Source organism: Mytilus californianus, unplaced genomic scaffold (genome assembly GCF_021869535.1).
Source record: "Mytilus californianus isolate M0D057914Y unplaced genomic scaffold, xbMytCali1.0.p SCAF_4, whole genome shotgun sequence".
NCBI lineage: Eukaryota > Metazoa > Mollusca > Bivalvia > Mytilida > Mytilidae > Mytilus > Mytilus californianus.
In genome coordinates this window covers 101,335,013-101,355,778 of record NW_026262690.1, presented here as the reverse complement: position 1 = coordinate 101,355,778, position 20,766 = coordinate 101,335,013, and the positions used below count along the sequence as shown (strand labels likewise).

Genomic DNA, 20,766 nt, shown 5'->3' with positions numbered 1-20,766 from the left:
ATTTTTGCGCCTATTCCAAGTCAGGAACCTCTTGCCATTGTTAGTCTTGTTTTTTTTAATTTTGGTTCATTTATATGTTTCGGAGTTTAGTGTGACGTCCATTTTCTCTAGGGGCCATCTGAAGCACGCTTCCAGGTGCGGGATTTTCTCGCTGTGTTGAAGACCCATTAGTGGCCTTGGGCTGTTTTCTGCTCTTTGGTCAGGTTGTCTCTTTGTCATATTCCCCGTTTCCATTTTCAATGCTATATAGAAGTGTTTAGTACTTATGATTTACTATCCAAACATTTGTTGATTATTTCTTCCAATTAAAGGGGCATTAGCTACGAGATATGGTTCAATCATTAGTGAAAGTGATATAGTGAAATATTAATTCGCTTTTAGCAGACAATTTGGTTCAATTTTGTCAAAATAAGCTAAGAAACATCGCTGATGAATTATTCACTTGCAAGTGACAAAAATACACACGAAATGTTGATACATATTATCGAGTCCATGCATTGTTAAATGTTTATTTTAGACTTTTTGTAATTTGGATATACGTTTTAGTATGTTATGAATCAAATATGAGAACTTGTGTGAAATCGGTGAACATGAATTTGACAGCTAATCCACCTTTAAATCTTTCTTGGAGTTATTTGGAATAAATACCTTTTACGCTTACAGACGATGAATATCCATTTGATCCAAACTGATTTATGGCCATGATTCTAAACTGATATAAACATATGTCAGGAACTGTAGCGTTATAATGGTTACTATCTAGCTGCAAGGTATATGTAAAACTCTTATATAATAAATATATGCAATTAGTTTATTTAAAAGTATATTTTTTTTTCTATTTTTTTTAAGGTACAGCAATGTGATGTTTATGTGCAACATTCTGTTAAGTTGCATACCATTTGATAATGGAGACTTTAGTATTAAACATCTCAACTTGTATTTGTATTTTCTTGAAAGTACAACTTTGTGTAAGTAATAAAACAATACCACATAATATTTACCTCTGATACCAATATCTGCCATTCAGTGTTCTCTGATTTTATCTGTATGACATGACACACTTTATGAACATCATTTGGTAGATCCCATGTTAGCATGATTGTGTCACCTTGTATACTTGATAAATGTAACGTCGGAATATGTGGATACAAACTGGAATCATCCGGAAAGTCTGTAACTATAATAAGCTGTACAATCACGTTTTGTTAAGTGATTAGGTAAAGATCATACTAGGATTTGCAAGTGATCCCTTCGCTTAAAGTTTTATCCATATACTAGTATTCTCACGCAGAAATATAGGAACATATGGGGTGCGTCGGATAGAAATCGACCTTATGCAAATGAATATCAAAACATCTGTTAACATATTTCTGGTTGAAAACATTTCTACGGAAAGTTTGAAACTATTTGAAAATTGAGTTGTTATAAGAACCCTACAAAATAGACCAAATTTCATCTTTTATTTCGTATTTGAATGTTCCAAAATCAATCAAAGTCTTATACATGTACATGTATACGTGCACTTGCATGATGTCAATTTTTATCCGACGTAGCCGATGTGATATTTTTTCCTTCCAATATTTTATTTTTGGTGAGTATCCGACTTATGATTCTCTCAAAACAAGAAAAAAATGTCATATTCATGTGTAAGAACATATCATGAAAAAAAACCCTCTGAATTGAGGCTAATGAAACATCACCTTCTATGTTACAAGTTAACACCAAAGGAGGTGTTCCTTTATTTTTAAAGTTATTTGTCGATCGGTCTTCTCCCTTAAACGTGGTTTTATCCGAAACTCGAAATATTATAATTTTCATATTCAATTGTGAATTCAGTGTACTATCTTCGATACACCAAAGATGGAAAATTGATTTCAAACCTTTACACCTTAATAATGGTTTTTTTTTCAAATCATTTAAAAATTAACACGCTTTCTCAATATCATGTGACTCAAAATTATATTGTGACCTTATCGCAAATCGTAATTTAAGTTTGATATAGTATGGGAGTGGTTCGAGCAATCAATGAAGCTTGTTATTAAGTATTTTTTTCCAGTATGTTTTTTAAGCTTTTTCACAAAAATAAGTAAAGCGTAAGTACACAACACTTCTAGCATTTTGTTGCAACACATTATGAAACAATAAATATCTCAAGTTAAAAACACTTCCAGATTGATACTTGCTTTGAAAGCTAAGAAATTGAATTTAAACCGATGTAATACGACACGTGACTTGGGGCTTGTTGCATGAAGCCGTCTCTGGACAGACGTGCGATTTATATACATGTAGCCACATCAATTAAACTATTCTAATTTCTGAAATACTAATGAAAATGCCGTATTGGGTAATTTAGGGTATGTAGAAATTAATTTGATGTTAATCTTCAATCCAGCGTTTACATAATAGAGATAGGCAAAATTTTATACTTTCGATAATCTGGTCCAATTCATATAAATGTTTGCATGGGTGTTTGGCTCATGGCCCCATATTGTTTCGCCGAAAGGTGGCGCTATCACATCGTAGTTGAAACTAAGAACCTGAATCGGGCACGTGTAAAGTTGCCGACAAGGAAACAGGTGCTGCAGTGAAAAATCCCAATGAACAAAAATGCCAAACAAAAAGAACGTTCGGGCTCGCCGTCAAGGGTTAAAGGAAAGAAGAGAAAGACGTTGAAGAGGGAAGGACAGGAGGCCAACAATTAAAATAATGTTGGAGTTCAACTTTCATGGTGTAAATGAGTATGTAGATTGAGAAATTCAGGACTGTGGCACAAGAATTTCTAAAATACATGGGAGATATTAGATTAACAGCAACAAGGTCAGAAAAATAGTCTCATAAAATGAGCTATTGAGGCTAAAAATGTTAAAGAACCACAAGTTGTCTTGGGGAACAATACATGTGAATATTGGCTATTGCACATCACAACTCCCCTAGTACCAAACTTTATGCCGATAATGCAACCACAAGGTTATAGAGTGACACACACAAGTGTCCTTTTAATTCAAACCATGCAGCTGCAGTAGCAAACACTTTAAAAACAAGAACAAATTAACAATCATAGGGTACTAGTTCAAACATGTCTTGTGAATACTACGTATACAATGGTGGTACTGACTGACGTTTTTCCTTCGTTGTAGGTTTAAACATGTAGGCGAAATGTGGAGTGGCAAGCACAAAAGGGCCAATTTAACAACTGGGCAAAAGGAAGAAGTACCAAAACGTATTAATTTGTATTCCTTAGGAAATACTCCAGTTAAAGTGAATGTCTTGGAAAATTTTATAGAACTTTACCCACATTAAATTGTAGCGCATTCAATTGTATCTGATTTCAAACATGTTTTTTTTTAAAATATTTTGACTCAAGGGTACCAAGGGAATGTTCTAATCTAATGAGTGCAATACAGCTACCCAATATTAAAAAGAAAAATTTATTAAGGAAGTTAAACTTGGTCGCATTGATGGTCCGTTCAAATACCTCCTTTTCCCACCCTTCAAGTACCACCAATGGGGCTAGTGCCAAAAAAAGAGGATGTCGATTTTAGACTAATTCGACATTTGTCTTATCCTGGGAATAAATCAATACATGATTTTATTAATAAAAACCATTGTTCAATACATTTCGATGGACGAGGCAGCATATTTGATTAACAGATACAAAAAAAAAAGGCTCGTCTTAGCCAATGCGATGCATAGGCCACTTTTCGTATTTTGCCTATAGCACCGCAGGATTTTGACTTGTTGGGTGATAAACTTTTTTAAAAGTTTTACACGTATAATGCAGAAAAAAAGTGGAAAGGATGATGTACTCCGTTATTTAGATTATTCTCTTTTTGTTGAGTCAAGTTAAACATCAGATGTTGGTACTACTTTGAATGTATTTCAAGAGGTATGCGGAGCAATATGAATTCCTCTTGCTAACGACAAAACGACTGTGTCTATTACAGTACTCACTTTTTGGGGTATAAGATTGGATACACAAACTTTGATTATGCGGCTTCCGGATGAAAAACTTGCCAAACTAAAAAAATCAGGGATACCTTTTTAAAATTCCTCTTAAGGGCATGCAATCTCCTCTTGGGCTCCTGAATTTTGCTTGAAAAATTGTTGCACATTGCCGCACCTTTTGTCGCATAATCATAAATTTATCGATTGGCGTAAAGAAACAACATTACTAATTAGAAGTTTGGTTAGAGTTTTTAAAACAGTACAACGGTGTCACTGTTATTACTCACAATGTATGGTTTTCGAATCATTAACTGATAGTACAGGGGGTTTAAAGGTGGCTATGAAATCTATAAGTCGGTGAGCTGAGGGCATATGACCAAAACATTGAGTTGACACAGGACTAACCAGGGATATGACACTGTTAGGGTTATTACCAGTAGTAGCAGCGATAATGTCCTTGGAAACATACTTTATTAACAGAAAAGTGATTTTTCATGCAAATAATCAGGCGGTTGGCCAAATCATTAAAATGAAAACTAGCAAATAAAATAGAGTGATGCATTTAGTAAGACAATATTTTTTTATTAACTTAAAAAATAATACTTCAGTTAACGCAAGATATATTCCTTCAAAACATAATAAAATTACTGATTGGCATTCTCGTTCTCAGTGGGTAAGTTTAGAAGCATACCAGTGGCTAATCAAAATTCCTACACATATCGGCAACATTTGTCAGGTGGCAAATTATATTGTCAACCAAGTTGTGTAAAAAAATTCACAAAAAATCATACGATTTAGCTCGGTCTAACCTTTTTTTTTTTTTTATTTCAGAACATCTTTTAAAAAAATTAAAACAGCTCTGGGCAGTGCCGGTAAATGATTTGCTTAATTTTTAAAGCATTTTTGGCATTACAAGATCTTTCGGGGGGATCCATATCATCTTATTTATCAGGAGTTTCATATTGTCATAAAATCCATGTATACAGGATATTACAAAATTCTTTATAATTGGCAAGGCATTAGAGGAAATAAATAGGAGGAAAACGCATTGACATTAAAGCACCAATTTCACTGCAATTGTTGTCTGAAATGATAGGGTGTTTAGATAAAGTTTGTAAGAACAGATTTGATAGGGTGTTTAGATAAAAGATTTTAAGAATAGATATGAAGCTACCTATTTTTCACCATCATTTTCATTTGCCTTGTCTGGTTTGCTTATACTGTTGGAGAAATCGCTACCACAAAACAGAAGTCAATAGTGCTGAAAGTGGCGTTAAACACCACTGAATCAAGTTAATCTGCCGAATTTTTCAATGAAAGTTAAACAAATATATTTTGGGCATATAGGGAAATTTGGTATATGCCAAACTGGCAACACAATTTCTTTCAAAAGACTAGTACTTAATTTAATCATTTCACGACTATTTGTATGAAATAAAATGCATCAACAGAAGCATAAATCCATTCAGATTAGACTAACACCTTAAAAGGCTTTTTGGATTACTAGAATCGCTTTTTATCCTGTTTAAAATTGTGAAAGTTTTGGTTGTTCAATCCAAAATTAAGCAACACAAGATAAGAAATTCTTTTTTATGCAGGATAATTAAACATCGCACTAAAATCTTTACTTTAATATATAATTTAGACCACAAATAACTTATATTAGAGTATGTGTGGGACAAATGACAAATAAACCCTGTTCGGAAAGGAATATTTTGTCTTGTTGCTTGCGACCCTATAATATCCCTCAACAAAAGTCGAGAAATAACCCATCTTTGATCGACAGTATACACATGCCATGATCTTATGATTTTAGTTGGTCGAAATTTTCCGATTGTCGGGATTGTTTTGCCCTATACTCTGGTCTGTATAAATTGATTTGATATTTGAACTAGGGCCATCATTGACCTCAGTATCTTTTTACTCATTATATATCTTATATCACACTGTTTATGGTGAAAAGCTTAATTGTTGGTTAATTTATGAACAAAGTTTGAATCCCAGTAGAGGTTTAAAGTTGTGGTAAGGCAAGTAAATCTTTTACGTAATTTTTTTTCAGAGTATGTAATCACTTTTCAGTTTTTTTTTATTACAATTTTTACAATAATATGAAAAAATATTGATCGAATTTATACCCGTGACCTCGATTTCCTAGCTTGAGCAGGCTGCTATTTTATCCGTACGCCTCCTAGTAAATAAGAGGTTTGTCGATGTTTAATTTTTTAAACAAAATCTAAGAGAATCGTACAAAATTTAAAAGGAGTGAGATCTGATGCGTCGTCAGCGTAAGCGTCCTTTGGTATGCATACATCACCCGCCATGCGAATCTGCCTCTGTCAAAAGATCACAAACAGAATGGGACACACATGGTAATTAAACAGAACTGATCTGATTTTTCTAGATATAAAATGTTGCTAGTGAGCTGAGACGCGTTAAACCCTAGCGGTTACCCAATTCGTGATAGTGACATTAAATCTTACTTTGTGTCCATTTCAGTCGCCGGACATATACATATCCAGGACATATACATAAACTTATATATTGGTCCCAGCGTCCACCAACATGTACCAAATTTAATGGTTGTTTTCTTGTGTGTTTTTAAATTTCCATCATAAACATTTTAGTCAATCAAAATTGTTCATTGAACTAAAATGATTAACATGAACTGTGAATAATTGCTATGTTATTTTGATGTTTAGTGAAATTGCATACGATTGCAGGATTGGTGATAAAAAGATTCGACTACAGCGAAGTTCAATTAGGCAAATCATATTGTGATGCCAACATTGCTCACCTGAGAAGGAAAATCAAAATGTTTGTAGTTAATGACACAATGAAAAAGCATGCCTTCAAATTGACCAAGATTCCAGTAGAAAACGATGACAACTTAGTTTCTATATTTTGAGGAATTGCTTTTTGATATGTTCGAACTTAAATAACAAATAAACTCAATCTGAAGGACAGACAAAATATATAAGCATGATAAATCTACAATGACATGAACAATCTAAATACTGAAAATTCAGAATTACATGTATGTGAGGTTTTATAAATTGAATGTTGAAATTGATTGAGTATCACAATAATAAGACTCGCATTCTGAAATCTGATAAATGTATGTGAATCCAGCATTTCCTGAAATAGCATAAATTAATCAATAGTTTTGTCAGTAATTTCAAAAGCTTCATAATACACGAATGCAATAAATTTCTTTGTTTATTTTTTTTTTTTTAAACTTGTTCCGTGTTCATCAAAACGCTGCCGCCGCCGGATTGTAATCTCTATTTCTCACATTCTGCGACTTTTATCGAAGGCGAGACAAAAACACAGTAATAAGTCTTATTCAATAGGTCACATTCGAGGAAAAGACGACGGGATTTTGGTTACGACCGTTAAAACAAATCCGAAGTCATCTGTGAAACATATATTATATGCCCTAAAGGTCAACCAACTCGTGATGGCGTCCGTCAAATTTTCGAAGGGATGATTTCAACTTTACCACTTGGAACTCTTGGTTCAATAACTTCCTTGTAAGCAGCATCCCTCTAACAAGGAAATCATGATAGGAAATGCAAGCACTGGACTATCGTATCAACTGGGAGATATATACCCCATATACAGGCGCTTTTGTAAATAACAGCATATGATGCTTAAATAATAATAGTACATAATATTATATGAGTTTGAAGTGTCAAACAAGTGAAACTGCGAGCTACTGCTCACTGATGACACCCCCGCCCAATTACTTGATGGTAAACAGGAAGTTGTTGAGTGATGAATCTGAAAACGCATCACACGGTATAGCTGACTTATATAAACCCTGAAACCAAATTTCAGAAATCCTTGTAATGTAGTTCCTGAGAAAGATGCGACGAAAAAATATTCATGGGACGGACAGACGGACTGACGGATGGACGGATGGATGGACTGACGGACGGATGGATGGACAGACAGAGGTAAAACAGTATGCCCCCACTTTTTTAAAGCGGGGTATAAAAAGGGAAGAAACTCTTAAATTACTATCGGAACCGCCTCGTCAGAAGTTTTACAGATCGAAGTGGCACATTTGCGTATTACAGCATACTAAGTGGCACAAATTTGACACAAATTAGTTGATAAAAAGCCTCATCATATAATTTCATTTCATCATATGTTTCTCAGAAGTTAAGAATTTCAACTTTGTTGAAAAAATAGGCGCGACGGGTGACCAGCTTGAATTGGAAGTCTTAACATTATTATTCAGTACGTTTAATGAAAACAATTTTTACGTGAGAACTTCTGAAAAATATACGCAGTTGTCGTGTTTAATGTACAGTATCATGCTTCGATTTCTTGACTTTTAGTTTTAATTCATGACTGTGTCCAGACTACATGCAGGGTCTATTTGGCGTGTTTTAAATGATGATTATTCTTTCAAATCTTTATTTTAAAATATTTTAATGGCGTTTTAAAAACTGCAAGTCAGATTATTTCAAAGCTTCAATAAACATGTAAAAGTTTCACATACAACAGCACACTTTTGACCTACTTTTCGACAAATCAAACACCTCTTAATTCACTATTAATTAGTTAAGTCATACGTTTGTTTAAGAATTAATGATAATACATAGACAATAAGTGTTTAGTGTCTGTAAATATCAGCTCGTATTTCCCCTGGTTCTTAGCATCATACAAATACAGCTGATATTTAAAGACACTTAACACTTATTGTCTTTATCGTGCAATGTGTTTTGTGCAATGTTTTTGCTCAAACAGATAGGAAAACTCATATTAATCACAGTTATTTTCGTTTTTAAAAATATAATTATTTGTGTATGTCCCCTATGTGGCCTCGGTGTAATAATATTAAAGGGAATTAACACAGTCAGCTGGTGACCGTTGCGCCTAAAAATATTACACATGGTAACGTATACATACTTCGCTGTAGGTGACAGAATACAGTTTATTATAACATAACAAGTAATTCAAAAAAATAAAGAACAATTAATATAAACATATGCTCTTAGATGAAGGTGTTATGGTAGAGTAACACACGAGGGGAAAAGTTATCACACAAGACGAAGTCGCGGGTGATATTTTTTTCGCCGAGTGTGTTAATCACCCTAACACCTTCATCCAAGGGCAGTATTGTTTTTTATTATACTGAATGCCTTATGATTCAAGTGTGCATTATGTTATTAGAAGGACAATTGTAAAAAAAATAAAGTGATAAATTATAGTTTACTAATAACAACAACGAAACGACGGAAATGATGTAGAAATAAGAGTCGGAAAACCTCGGCCGGAGCGGGTGTTAATTGTTCCGGATCGGCAAACTTCGGGCTCAGCGGGTGTTAATTTTAGGCATTAACATCCGTTGCTAATATTATCACATGTTGCTATGAGTCGGCGGGGCTTATGAAAGGTTAGTGAAAATTAACAAATGCCGCGTGTCCAATGAAATGAATGGATAATATAAGAAAGCATAAAGTATAATAACAAAACATTTTCGTACTTTGGACGAAAATGTTTGATGTATCCGACGGTATAAAACTGAACGGATCATGGATCATTTTCAGGTGGTGTGTTCAAGGATGTATATGTTAGTTATAAATCCTTGGTATGTTACATCTGGGAAAAGTATACTGACAATATATTATGTTCCAGTTTTAAAGAAATAGTTAAAATCAAAGAGTAATAAACGATTAATTATGTAAGGTCAAGCAATACGTCACTGAATTGCACATGCAATACATAAATCTATAGGTCACGTAAGTACATGTCATTGGCAAGCAATACACAAAAATAGTCAGGCATTGGGAGGAGCCAAAAGCGATAAACGTGTAGTATATTATCTTATTATACTTAATGCAAATTTCTTATATTATCCATTCATTTCATTGGACACGCGGCATTTGTTAATTTTCACTTACCTTTCATAAGCTCCGCCCACCCATAGCAACATGTGATAATATTAGCAACGGGTGTTAATATACAATTATGGCCCGTTGAGAAGGTGAATATCCAAAATTATCAACACGAAAAGGTGTTTTGACAATTTTGGATATTCATCGCTTCTAAGGGACCACAATTGTTTTATTATACCGAACTAACAGTGGAAGGGCCTTTTGAAACATTAAGAGCAATTCTCTGTAAGCATTAAAGTGACATGGAAATGGTATATGTCACCAAATTTGATGAAATTTGGTATACAGCCTCAATTACATATACTAACATTGAAAATGGTCTTGTTTTGGTTTTCTAGTATGTGGTTGCTATGGAAACCACACATTCACAATATTTGATGCAAAAGGATAATTTACAATGTCAAAAGTGGACCGACTTCATGAGTTTTGTATATGATAGTGTGATAATATTTTTAAAATCCAACTTGGATTTTAAAAAAATACATATTTAATGTATCTCTTTTTGATTGAATATCAATAAAATTCAGTTTTTAAAACATGTGAAAAAATGCACAAAAATAGCAAAAAATCAGGATTCTGAAAATTGTGATTTATAGCAATTTTTTAAATTGTTTCAAGCAAAAATGCAGGCATCGAGAAATGCATAGTATGGCTCCCCATTAACTTTTACCCCTTTTTTATAATGTGTAAAAAAAATTGGAGATGGTATATTTTTGGTAAAAAAGATATATTCATTTAAAAGTGGTTACCTTAGCAACAATTGATGAAAAGGGTGCTATGACAAAATCATATTTGTCTGATGTAGGCCAATTATTTACCTCTTTTTAGCATTAAATTATATATCTCTATATGTGTGCAACTATTTTAATGACAATTTGATTTTATTTTCCCATATTACTGTTGCTATGGTAACATTTATGGTGATTTTTCATCATATTTATATAGTCGAGCAAATCTTTTAAAACGATTTTTTTTAAAATAGCAATTTCTAGTTTTGTTTTCTTATTTAAAAACTTGCCTGTTATATGTCTGTATGTTTAGTTTGTCTGTTTTGTAATCATCAAATAGGTTCTCCAATAGTAGGAGAAATACAGCTTAAAACAGATATATTCAAGCTCATTCCCCTCCCCTACCTTAATATTCTCCTGTTCTTCTTTAATTAGAGTGTATTTTTTCTTAATTTTTTTTCTTTCCTTTCCTCACTCATTTCTTAGTTTTTTTTGTGTGGAAATAAAAGAAGAGAGGTGAAATAAACTTTTGGATGTTGTATTTTAACTGATTTTGATATGGAAAGAGTGATTAGGCCAGGTGCAAAAAGGTGATATTTACAGTTTTCGGAACATCTCTTGACTTGTCCATAGGGGTATGGATGTGTATTGGCTAAATTTGTAAGAGTCATTAGTTCAATCTTTCTGAATTTTGTATATATTTTTGGACTAGTACTATACATTACACACACAAAAGATTTGACAAAAATGCATGGTGCAATTTTTTTAATGAAACAAAACGTTATAAAGAACTAATAGGGGAATTTAATTGTGGTCTGTGGCCTAAGAGGTGAATTCAGGAAATATTGAATTTGTACTTTGACAACTTCCCTGAATGATCTATTGGTATTAATTTGTCAAACTACATGAGAATAAATGATTTCCACTTTTATTTGATAGAAATTTTGTAAAAAAGTGACATTTCAGCCTACATGCCAAAAAATGAACTTTTTCAGTTGTTTCAATATTTTTACAAAAGTAGCATGCTTACTTTCTCTCTGACAGATTTTTCTGGTTTTCTATTTGCGTTTGTGGTATCTAATGTAGATGTTTAACTCATTTTTGAACACTGAACACACAAAAAAGTAGATAAAATCAGAATAAGAGTGCAAAATGTGCTGCTTTAATGGTCTTAGTCTAACGGTCAGTATGAAGCAAGTGAAAAATGAGGTTCTATGCACATACAAGTTGAATTCCTTTTAGCAGATTTCACTGAATCTGTATCAAAAGCACTTATTTCTGGTTGTTTGACCTTGTCTGTTCCACAGACTACCTTTATTTTCTTTTGTTTGATAGCTAGTGGTTAAAATATTGGCCTTTTGAGGCTGAAATTTTATGTCGGTTTAAAAAGTAAAGTAAATAACTTTGCATCAAATCATACTGTCTACATATATAGTTGAAAGTGACAGTCTTGTTACATCCAGGCTCCATGTTTTATCATATCTAAACAAAGATTTGAGCAAAAAGAAGCATATCTCTATCTCCCATATCTTTTATATGCTTTTTAATATGCAAATGTGAGGAACGACCTAAATTGACAACCTGTTTTTTTATTTTTAAGCTTGACATTGCTGAAGACCATTTTATTCATATGTGTTATGCTATTTGAAATTTATATTTCCATTATAAGTACATTTATAACATGTAAAAGGTATTTTTATAACTTAACAACTTCAGAAAATTGTGGTAAGTGAAAAATATTACATTTCATATAAGGCTTCACTTCATTTGAAAACCTCTATTTTTTGGCACAGGCTCATATAAAATTTACTTCTGGCCATTTTTTATAAGTCTGAAACATGAAGTATGCTATCTGTTTCTTTTAATAGGTGATAACTTATACATAGAGACACTAAAAAGTGTAAGATTTGGTATATTTTGGTTTTTAGAAGCCCAAACTTGATAGTTGAAATTGTTCTAATTCAATGCCACAATTCAGCACCCAAAGTTCAGATATAAAAAATGCCACATTTTTTATAATTGGTATCATATGGCTTTGAAACTTTGTAAACTGTTTTATAATACACTAAGCTTAAATCAAGCCAAGTTTTATTAGAATTTGTCAAGTTTTAGACCCCTAAGAGGTGAATTCAGGAAATATTGAATTTGTACTTTGACAACTTCCCTGAATGATCTATTGGTATTAATTTGTCAAACTACATGAGAATAAATGATTTCCACTTTTATTTGATAGAAATTTTGTAAAAAAGTGACATTTCAGCCTACATGCCAAAAATTGAACTTTTTCAGTTGTTTCAATATTTTTACAAAAGTAGCATGCTTACTTTCTCTCTGACAGATTTTTCTGGTTTTCTATTTGTGTTTGTGGTATCTAATGTAGATGTTTAACTCATTTTTGAACACTGAACACAAAAAAAAGTAGATAAAATCGGAATAAGAGTGCAAAATGTGCTGCTTTAATGGTCTTAGTCTAACGGTCAGTATGAAGCAAGTGAAAAATGAGGTTCTATGCACATACAAGTTGAATTCCTTTTAGCAGATTTCACTGAATCTGTATCAAAAGCACTTATTTCTGGTTGTTTGACCTTGTCTGTTTCACAGACTACCTTTATTTTCTTTTGTTTGATAGCTAGTGGTTAAAATATTGGCCTTTTGAGGCTGAAATTTCATGCCGGTTTTAAAAAGTAAAGTAAATAACTTTGCATCAAATCATACTGTCTACATATATAGTTGAAAGTGACAGTCTTGTTACATCCAGGCTCCATGTTTTATCATATCTAAACAAAGATTTGAGCAAAAAGAAGCATATCTCTATCTCCCATATCTTTTATATGCTTTTTAATATGCAAATGTGAGGAACGACCTAAATTGACAACCTGTTTTTTTATTTTTAAGCTTGACATTGCTGAAGACCATTTTATTCATATGTGTTATGCTATTTGAAATTTATATTTCCATTATAAGTACATTTATAACATGTAAAAGGTATTTTTATAACTTAACAACTTCAGAAAATTGTGGTAAGTGAAAAATATTACATTTCATATAAGGCTTCACTTCATTTGAAAACCTCTATTTTTTGGCACAGGCTCATATAAAATTTACTTCTGGCCATTTTTTATAAGTCTGAAACATGAAGTATGCTATCTGTTTCTTTTAATAGGTGATAACTTATACATAGAGACACTAAAAAGTGTAAGATTTAGTATATTTTGGTTTTTAGAAGCCCAAACTTGATAGTTGAAATTGTTCTAATTCAATGCCACAATTCAGCACCCAAAGTTCAGATATAAAAAATGCCTTTGAAACTTTGTAAACTGTTTTATAATACACTAAGCTTAAATCATGCCAAGTTTTATTAGAATTGGTCAAGTTTTAGACCCCTAATAGGCCCAAGACCACAATTAATGATCCCACTTTTCGTTGTCCTTTCCTTTTAATTAGAGTGTATTTTTTCTTAATTTTTTTTTCTTTTCTTTCCTCACTCATTTCTTAGTTTTTTTTGGGTGGAAATAAAAGAAGAGAGGTGAAATAAACTTTTGAATGTTGTATTTTAACTGATTTTGATATGGAAAGAGTGATTAGGCCAGGAGCAAAAAGGTGATATTTACAGTTTTCGGAACATCTCTTGACTTGTCCATAGGGGTATGGATGTGTATTGGCTAAATTTGTAAGAGTCATTGGTTCAATCTTTCTGAATTTTGTATATATTTTTGGACTAGTACTATACATTACACACACAAAAGATTTGACAAAAATGCATGGTGCAATTTTTTTGATGAAACAAAACGTTATAAAGAACTAATAGGGGAATTTAATTGTGGTCTGTGACCTAAGACTGCACAAACAACAACAATCGTTACAATGACAATCATGGTAACCACAAGTTATCCCTAAATTATCTAATGATTAAGAATTTCAAAGCATGGTTTGCCATATTCATAGATACCATTCTGATGTAGAATGCTCAGCTTCTGTAAGTAAAGAGGAAATTCATATTGTGTTGACTGAAAGTGGCATTATACCAACAGTCGAAAATTGTGGTGTATTGACAAGAACTTATGAAGTATGTGAGGGTCATTTCCAGCATCTTCTTTCCCTAAATTTGAAAAGAAGTCGAAGAAGGCTGTGCTTGCTCTCCAGTTTTATAAGCTCACATCCTGATATAGACCAGAGTATTGATCAGGATATCCATGCTAAAAGTAAAATGAAGAGAGTAGATAGGACCTTATCCATTGACCATATCAGAGTGATCCAAGACAAGTATGGAATTGTCCTTGCTGTCAACACTCGTAAGTTTAATGATATAAATTGGTATTGCCTAGGGCCTAAAAAATATATATCTGTATTTCTGCTATCCTGACCATGCCAAGGTCACCTTCAACTGTACCTTAATCCTTATATATTTTGTCAATTTTTGATTAAACACTATTAAAGTCAGGATGCGTTCATATTGCAACCTAATTAAAATATTATAGTGTTATTAACTTGATGTTTCTGCATTGGTCCTGTTATAAATTCTCGGGCAGCTGTATTAGCCCTTGGCCCTACGGGTCTTGGGTAAATACAGAAACCCTTCAATTTTTTTTTTATACGACCGCAAAAAAATTTTGTGGTCGTATATTGGTATGACGTTGGCGTCGTCGTCGTCCGGCGTCGTCGTCGTCCGGCGTCGTCGTCCGAAGACACATTGGTTTTCGCACTCTAACTTTAGTTAAAGTGAATGGATCTCTATGAAATTTTACCATAAGGTTCAATACCACAAAAGAAAGGTTGGGATTGTTTTTGGGGGTTATGGTACCAACAGTTAAGGAATTAGGGGCCAAAAAGGGGCCAAAAATAAGCATTTTTGTAACTTCCAAACATAACTTGTGTGTTAGTGTATGGATCTCAGTCTCTGAAATTGTACTGCAAGGTACCATACCACAAAGGGAAAGCTGGGTTTGAGTTTGGGGGTAATTGCCCTAAACGTTTAGGAATTTGGGGCCAAAAAGGGGCCAAAAAACAAGCATTTTTCTAGTTTCCAGACAATAACTTGTGTTCAAGTGTATTGATCTCTCTGAAATTGTACTGCAAGGTACCATACCACAAAGGGAAGGCTGGGATTGAGTTTGGGGGTGATGAATCTCAAGGGGGTTCAAAAAATTTGGGGGGGGGGATTTTTTTTCCCCTTTTTTTTTCTTTAAAATTTTCCATTTTAAATTGGTTATTTCTGATTTATATATAAAAGCAAATAATAATGATATGGTTTGAATAGGTAAATTAAAATTTTTTAAGTTCTTAGACCACATTCATTCTGTGTCAGAAACCTATGCTGTGTCAAATATTTAACCACAATCCAAATTCAGTGCTGTATCAAGCTTGAATGTTGTGTCCATACTTGCCCCAACTGTTCAGGGTTCGACCTCTGCGGTCGTATCAAGCTGCGCCCAGCGGAGCATTTTATTATTAAATAATCTGTGTTTATCGTTCCCTTGTACGACAAACTCGAAAGTGTTCCAATAGATCCGTAATGGCCCTGTATTTAAATCTGGGCTTTGTGCAAATACATGTATACGTAGATATTAGGTGGGACATAAGAGCTGTATTGCACATGCTGATTTAATCACATTAGGCCCATTTCAAATCTATTATTTGATAAATATACATATAAAATGTAATGCCTATCTACCGTATACTTACCCTATTTTTTTGCATGTTAGCAGAAAAACAGATATATTATATTAGGCCTAAACGAGTCGAGAATGAGAAAGGGTTCTCCAAATGTTTTCCGGGTCCCTTATTTATAATATTTCATACAATAGTCAAGGAACCTGTCTATTTTTTTGTTCAATGTTAATTTTAATTTAATTTCCCATGAATTTGTGCCTACCTCCTTAAACTCCAAACTGTTTTTATATAATTTTTTTCTTAGTTTTCTATAAGAAAAAAAAATTGTGAGCACAACATCACAACAATCACTCTGGGCTCTTAATTTTAATGGTACATGTAGTTGAGCACATGTTTAGAATGCTCCTAAGGCAAAATGTAAGGTATTATACTATATTTGCACATTTTTTCATAAACTTTTTTTTTTGGCTGGTACACATGGACAAGAAGTATGCACTGTCAAACCTATATTCAAAGGTGACACATGGGATCAAGAAAAAGGTTACTTTTGAATAGAGGTTCAATACACATAGATAACACTACAATGACATTAATACAAAGAAGATAACAGGACATGCCAACAACGACAGACCATACAACAATGAATGTTACTATATATATATCTATATAGCTTATTTTTATAGTACCTTTCATGCTATTCATGAATGACTTTACAGGCAAAATTGACATTCATTTACTGTTTGAATCCCTATGATTTTGAATGGCATCAGAAATGAAAAAATGATAAAACAATTATAGCCATTACATTATTTCAGTCAATATATAATTTAGTAAACTAAAAATAACATATATTTTATAATACTGTATATTGAGATAAAAAACAACTTTTAACCATGTGTTGTTTTGTTTTTAGGCAAACTACTTCCTAAACCACAGAATTACAGTGTAAACCTTCCTCAGCTGAATATTATCAATGCTTGTTCAATCGATGTTGACTTTCATACCTTGGGAAGGCCAAACCCTAAAGTTGAAACAGCTGTGGATCCGGTGCTGTCTGAAATTTTCACATGTGAAACAGACGGATGTGTCCAAAGTTTTAACACATATAAAGAGCTTGAGGAGCATCACTTGGTTGACAAGTGTGTTATAATTGCTGAAAAACATCCTAAATTTCAAAAAGTGCAGCTTTATGTAGATAAGTTGAACACTGCACAGATTACACAGAGAGATGTTGAGTTAGCTCCTGATAATGTAATTGAAGGACAAAATAGACAAGCCATGGGTTGGGCACTGAAAGCCACACCACTTAATAAAAGATTTAGCGAAAAGCAAAAAAAATATCTGATTGCAAAGTTTAACATAGGGTTACAGACTGGAAACAAAGAAGATCCTGACAATGTGGCAGAAGAAATGAAATATGCTACACAGAATGGCTCACACATGTTTGCTAGTACAGAATTTTTGACACCACTGCAGATTTCCAGTTTTTTCTCCAGACACGCCAGGAAAACTGATGCTTTGAGAGAGACTTTGATTAGTGAAGTGGAAAATGCACTTACAACATCAATTTGACACATAACATTGTTCTAAATGATTGGTTGAATGGTTCTCTTTATTAAATGATAAAATTATGGTATTCTTTTTTTATTGGTAAAAGGTAAGTATATCATTGAGGAAAAGCTTTTTGCATCAATCAAACTTTATATTTTTGTATAACTTTGTTATTTGTTTTTTACCTGCGTCGCCAAAGGCGGAAGCAGGTCTAGGAGTTAAGTCACTCTGTCCGTAAGTCCGTCAGTACATCATATGTAGTTATGCAAAATATCAGGAAATTTGGAATCTCAAATTTTTATGGGAGTTATGTCCCTTTGAACTTTGAAATTTACTGAAAATCATCATGTATCAGCTTTTCATCACAACTTCTCTTAAACTATCAGCTAGGATCATCAGTGCCAGACAAATTTTTTTTTCTTCAAAAATATGAATATTTTTTTTTAGTGTTATTGGATGATAATTCAGAATCTTGCAATTCTATATACTAACTCATAAATGCCTTATAAAAATAATCTGAAATGTTCAGTGTCACTTTAAAAATCCTTCAATAATTTCCCTTTCATATTATTTCTCTGCATTACATTGGGTTTAATTTATAATCATTCCAAAATGAAGAAATCTAAAGCTTATTTACATTAAAAACATTACTGAATTAGAGCAAGCGACGTAGGTCAGAAGGCTATATATATTGCTCCTTATTTTTATAATAATGATATAACTTGTTGATCAGTTGGAGGTGTATTTTGAATTCAATTTATCATTACTGTTCATAGTATGAAATGGGTGAGCTCTATTTCACAAACAATATACTGGAAACATTATTGGTAAAACATTTATATGTAATTTTTTGTGTCTGGTTTTGTATGTTATTTGTTCATGTTTTGATTTTTGATCATCATTTTAATAATGAAGATATAATATTTCTATTTTATTGGAGGATTTGTCATAAGACTGCTTGAAAGTTTTGTGATGGTTTGTACATGTACATATTAATACAAGTTTCTCAAATGATCATACTTTGGATGACAAGACCTCATTAAGTATTGTACAGGAACAATTGAGGAAAAAATCCCCCAAAAACCATATTTTTTCATCCTTTTTAGCAAATTTCCACTAAGTTAAAGTAGGAAACTTTTGATAAAAAGACTAAAATTGTTTAATTGTGTTTTAATCTAGTAACAGACACAAATATAATAGGCTATACAACTTGACTTAAGTTAAAATAAGGTCTTTTTTGATGAATTTAGCATTTTTTTCGGTCATTTTCCAGGGGTAGGGGAAGGTTTTCCAACTTTATTTAGCATCCTTACTTCATTTTAGATTTAATTTTGGTATTATAGGAAAGGTGAAAGACGATCGGATCTATGGAGAAAATGCAAAAGTACCTGTGTTTTATGCATTTAGTTGTACATACTAATAAAAAAAACTGCCTTAATCTGTATTTGCCTATTTTTCAGAAAGTGCCATGGCAAAAATTTTTAAAGTGGATTATTTTTAAATTCAGCAATATACCATCTCCAGTGTTTTTATATTTGATAGAGTATACATTGGTCTTTATTCTGCAATAAAGTTTTTTTCTGTCGATGCCTGCGTTCTTTTATAAATCTTACCTAGAAAAAGGTAAATTTTCATTTTTTTTCTGAAACCTAAAAAATACCGTTCTTTGGTATCTTTGATTTGCTTATACCAGAATATTATGGACTGTTGATCTTATTTTGTTGTTTAAAAAGTCAAGTACTATGCTTGTTTTTACAATATCAAAAGTCATTTTATTGCTCAATTTGTACAGCTATGTGTATACAAGTTCAAAGTTAACCCAATTTCTACTAAAAAGCATTGAATTTGAAGCCAAAATTTTAGGTCAATGGTTACCATAGCAACCGAACACATGAGAAGAGAAAACTTATTTTTTCTCAATATAATCATATTTGAAGCAAATATGCCAAATTTGGTGGAAATCTGACACCTATGGTTTCCCAGTCCCTATTAATTCCTTTGATGCTTACAGAAAATTGCTCTTTAAAACATGTTTTGAGCCGAGTACAAATAAAATTTATATTTCGAGTCAATGTATGGTTATTCTTTATATACTGCAACTCCTACAACTGTTCAAAATGAAATATTTAGGGTAAAAACCATCATTTTATAATTTGGAGCGACCGACGAAAAAATTCCGCGAACCTGTACCTTTTAATGACGTCATAAGTAAAACTCTACGGAAACGCATTGTCAACGTCATAAACAAGGCGATATACGGTCAGTGACTGTACGGTGCAGTCCGGTGCACATCCGCGCACCTAAGACTTATGACTTCACTTCATTCAACTGATAAAATCAATAATTGGATAATTTTGTGTGAACACATTCATAACATACTTTTATTTCATAAAATCTTCTGTTTGTATGGTTTCACCCTCAGGTTTTGTGTAATGCGTGTCCAAAATTAGGGAAACCCCTGTTCTGAGAGTTCCTCCAATGTCCGGTGATTTCGCGCATGCCTTCCAAAAATAGCTTATTTTGAATAAAAGAAAGATTTTATACTATGAAATATAGCTGAATTTAAACCAAACACACTGCCAAGGATGCAGAGCAAAAAATATTTCTATCTGATTTAAATTTGACTAAATTAAAACAAATTTAATCTGATGATGTAATATTTTTAATGGAAATTGGCCAAATATTGTAAATCCCGGGATTGCAGTAATTAATTAACTCTTGAACTTATCAATTTTATTCTTTTTTTATCCCTTCGGAAGGCTAAAACAATAACAAGAACGATTTTATTTGTGTTACTGTGTTGATATGACGAAATCAGCTAATGCGCAATATCACCGGCCGCGCGGACACCGGGGACTCCACTGTAGTCCAAAATAGTGTCATATTGATTGATTGATTGTTGGTGTTTTAACGCCACTTTTAAGCGCCACATTTGGGCTATTTCGTGGAGGCCAGTTTTTATTGGTGGAGGAAGCTGGAGTGCCCGGAGAAAACCACCGACCTTCGATAGGAAAACTGACAATCCT

General features: G+C 32.8%; 1 protein-coding gene across 1 annotated transcript in view; it reads right to left on the bottom strand.

Annotated features, from left to right (window-relative positions):
- The window catches only part of LOC127698929 (uncharacterized), a 500,671-nt gene that overhangs the window by 327,594 nt on the left and 152,311 nt on the right, over positions 1–20,766 (bottom strand). Inside the window, exons 5-6 of the mRNA XM_052202662.1 lie at positions 1,002–1,177; positions 649–763 (exon numbers count right to left, since the gene is read on the bottom strand). Coding sequence (XP_052058622.1) covers positions 649–763; positions 1,002–1,177 — 291 coding nt within the window. The remainder of the gene's footprint in view (positions 1–648; positions 764–1,001; positions 1,178–20,766) is intronic.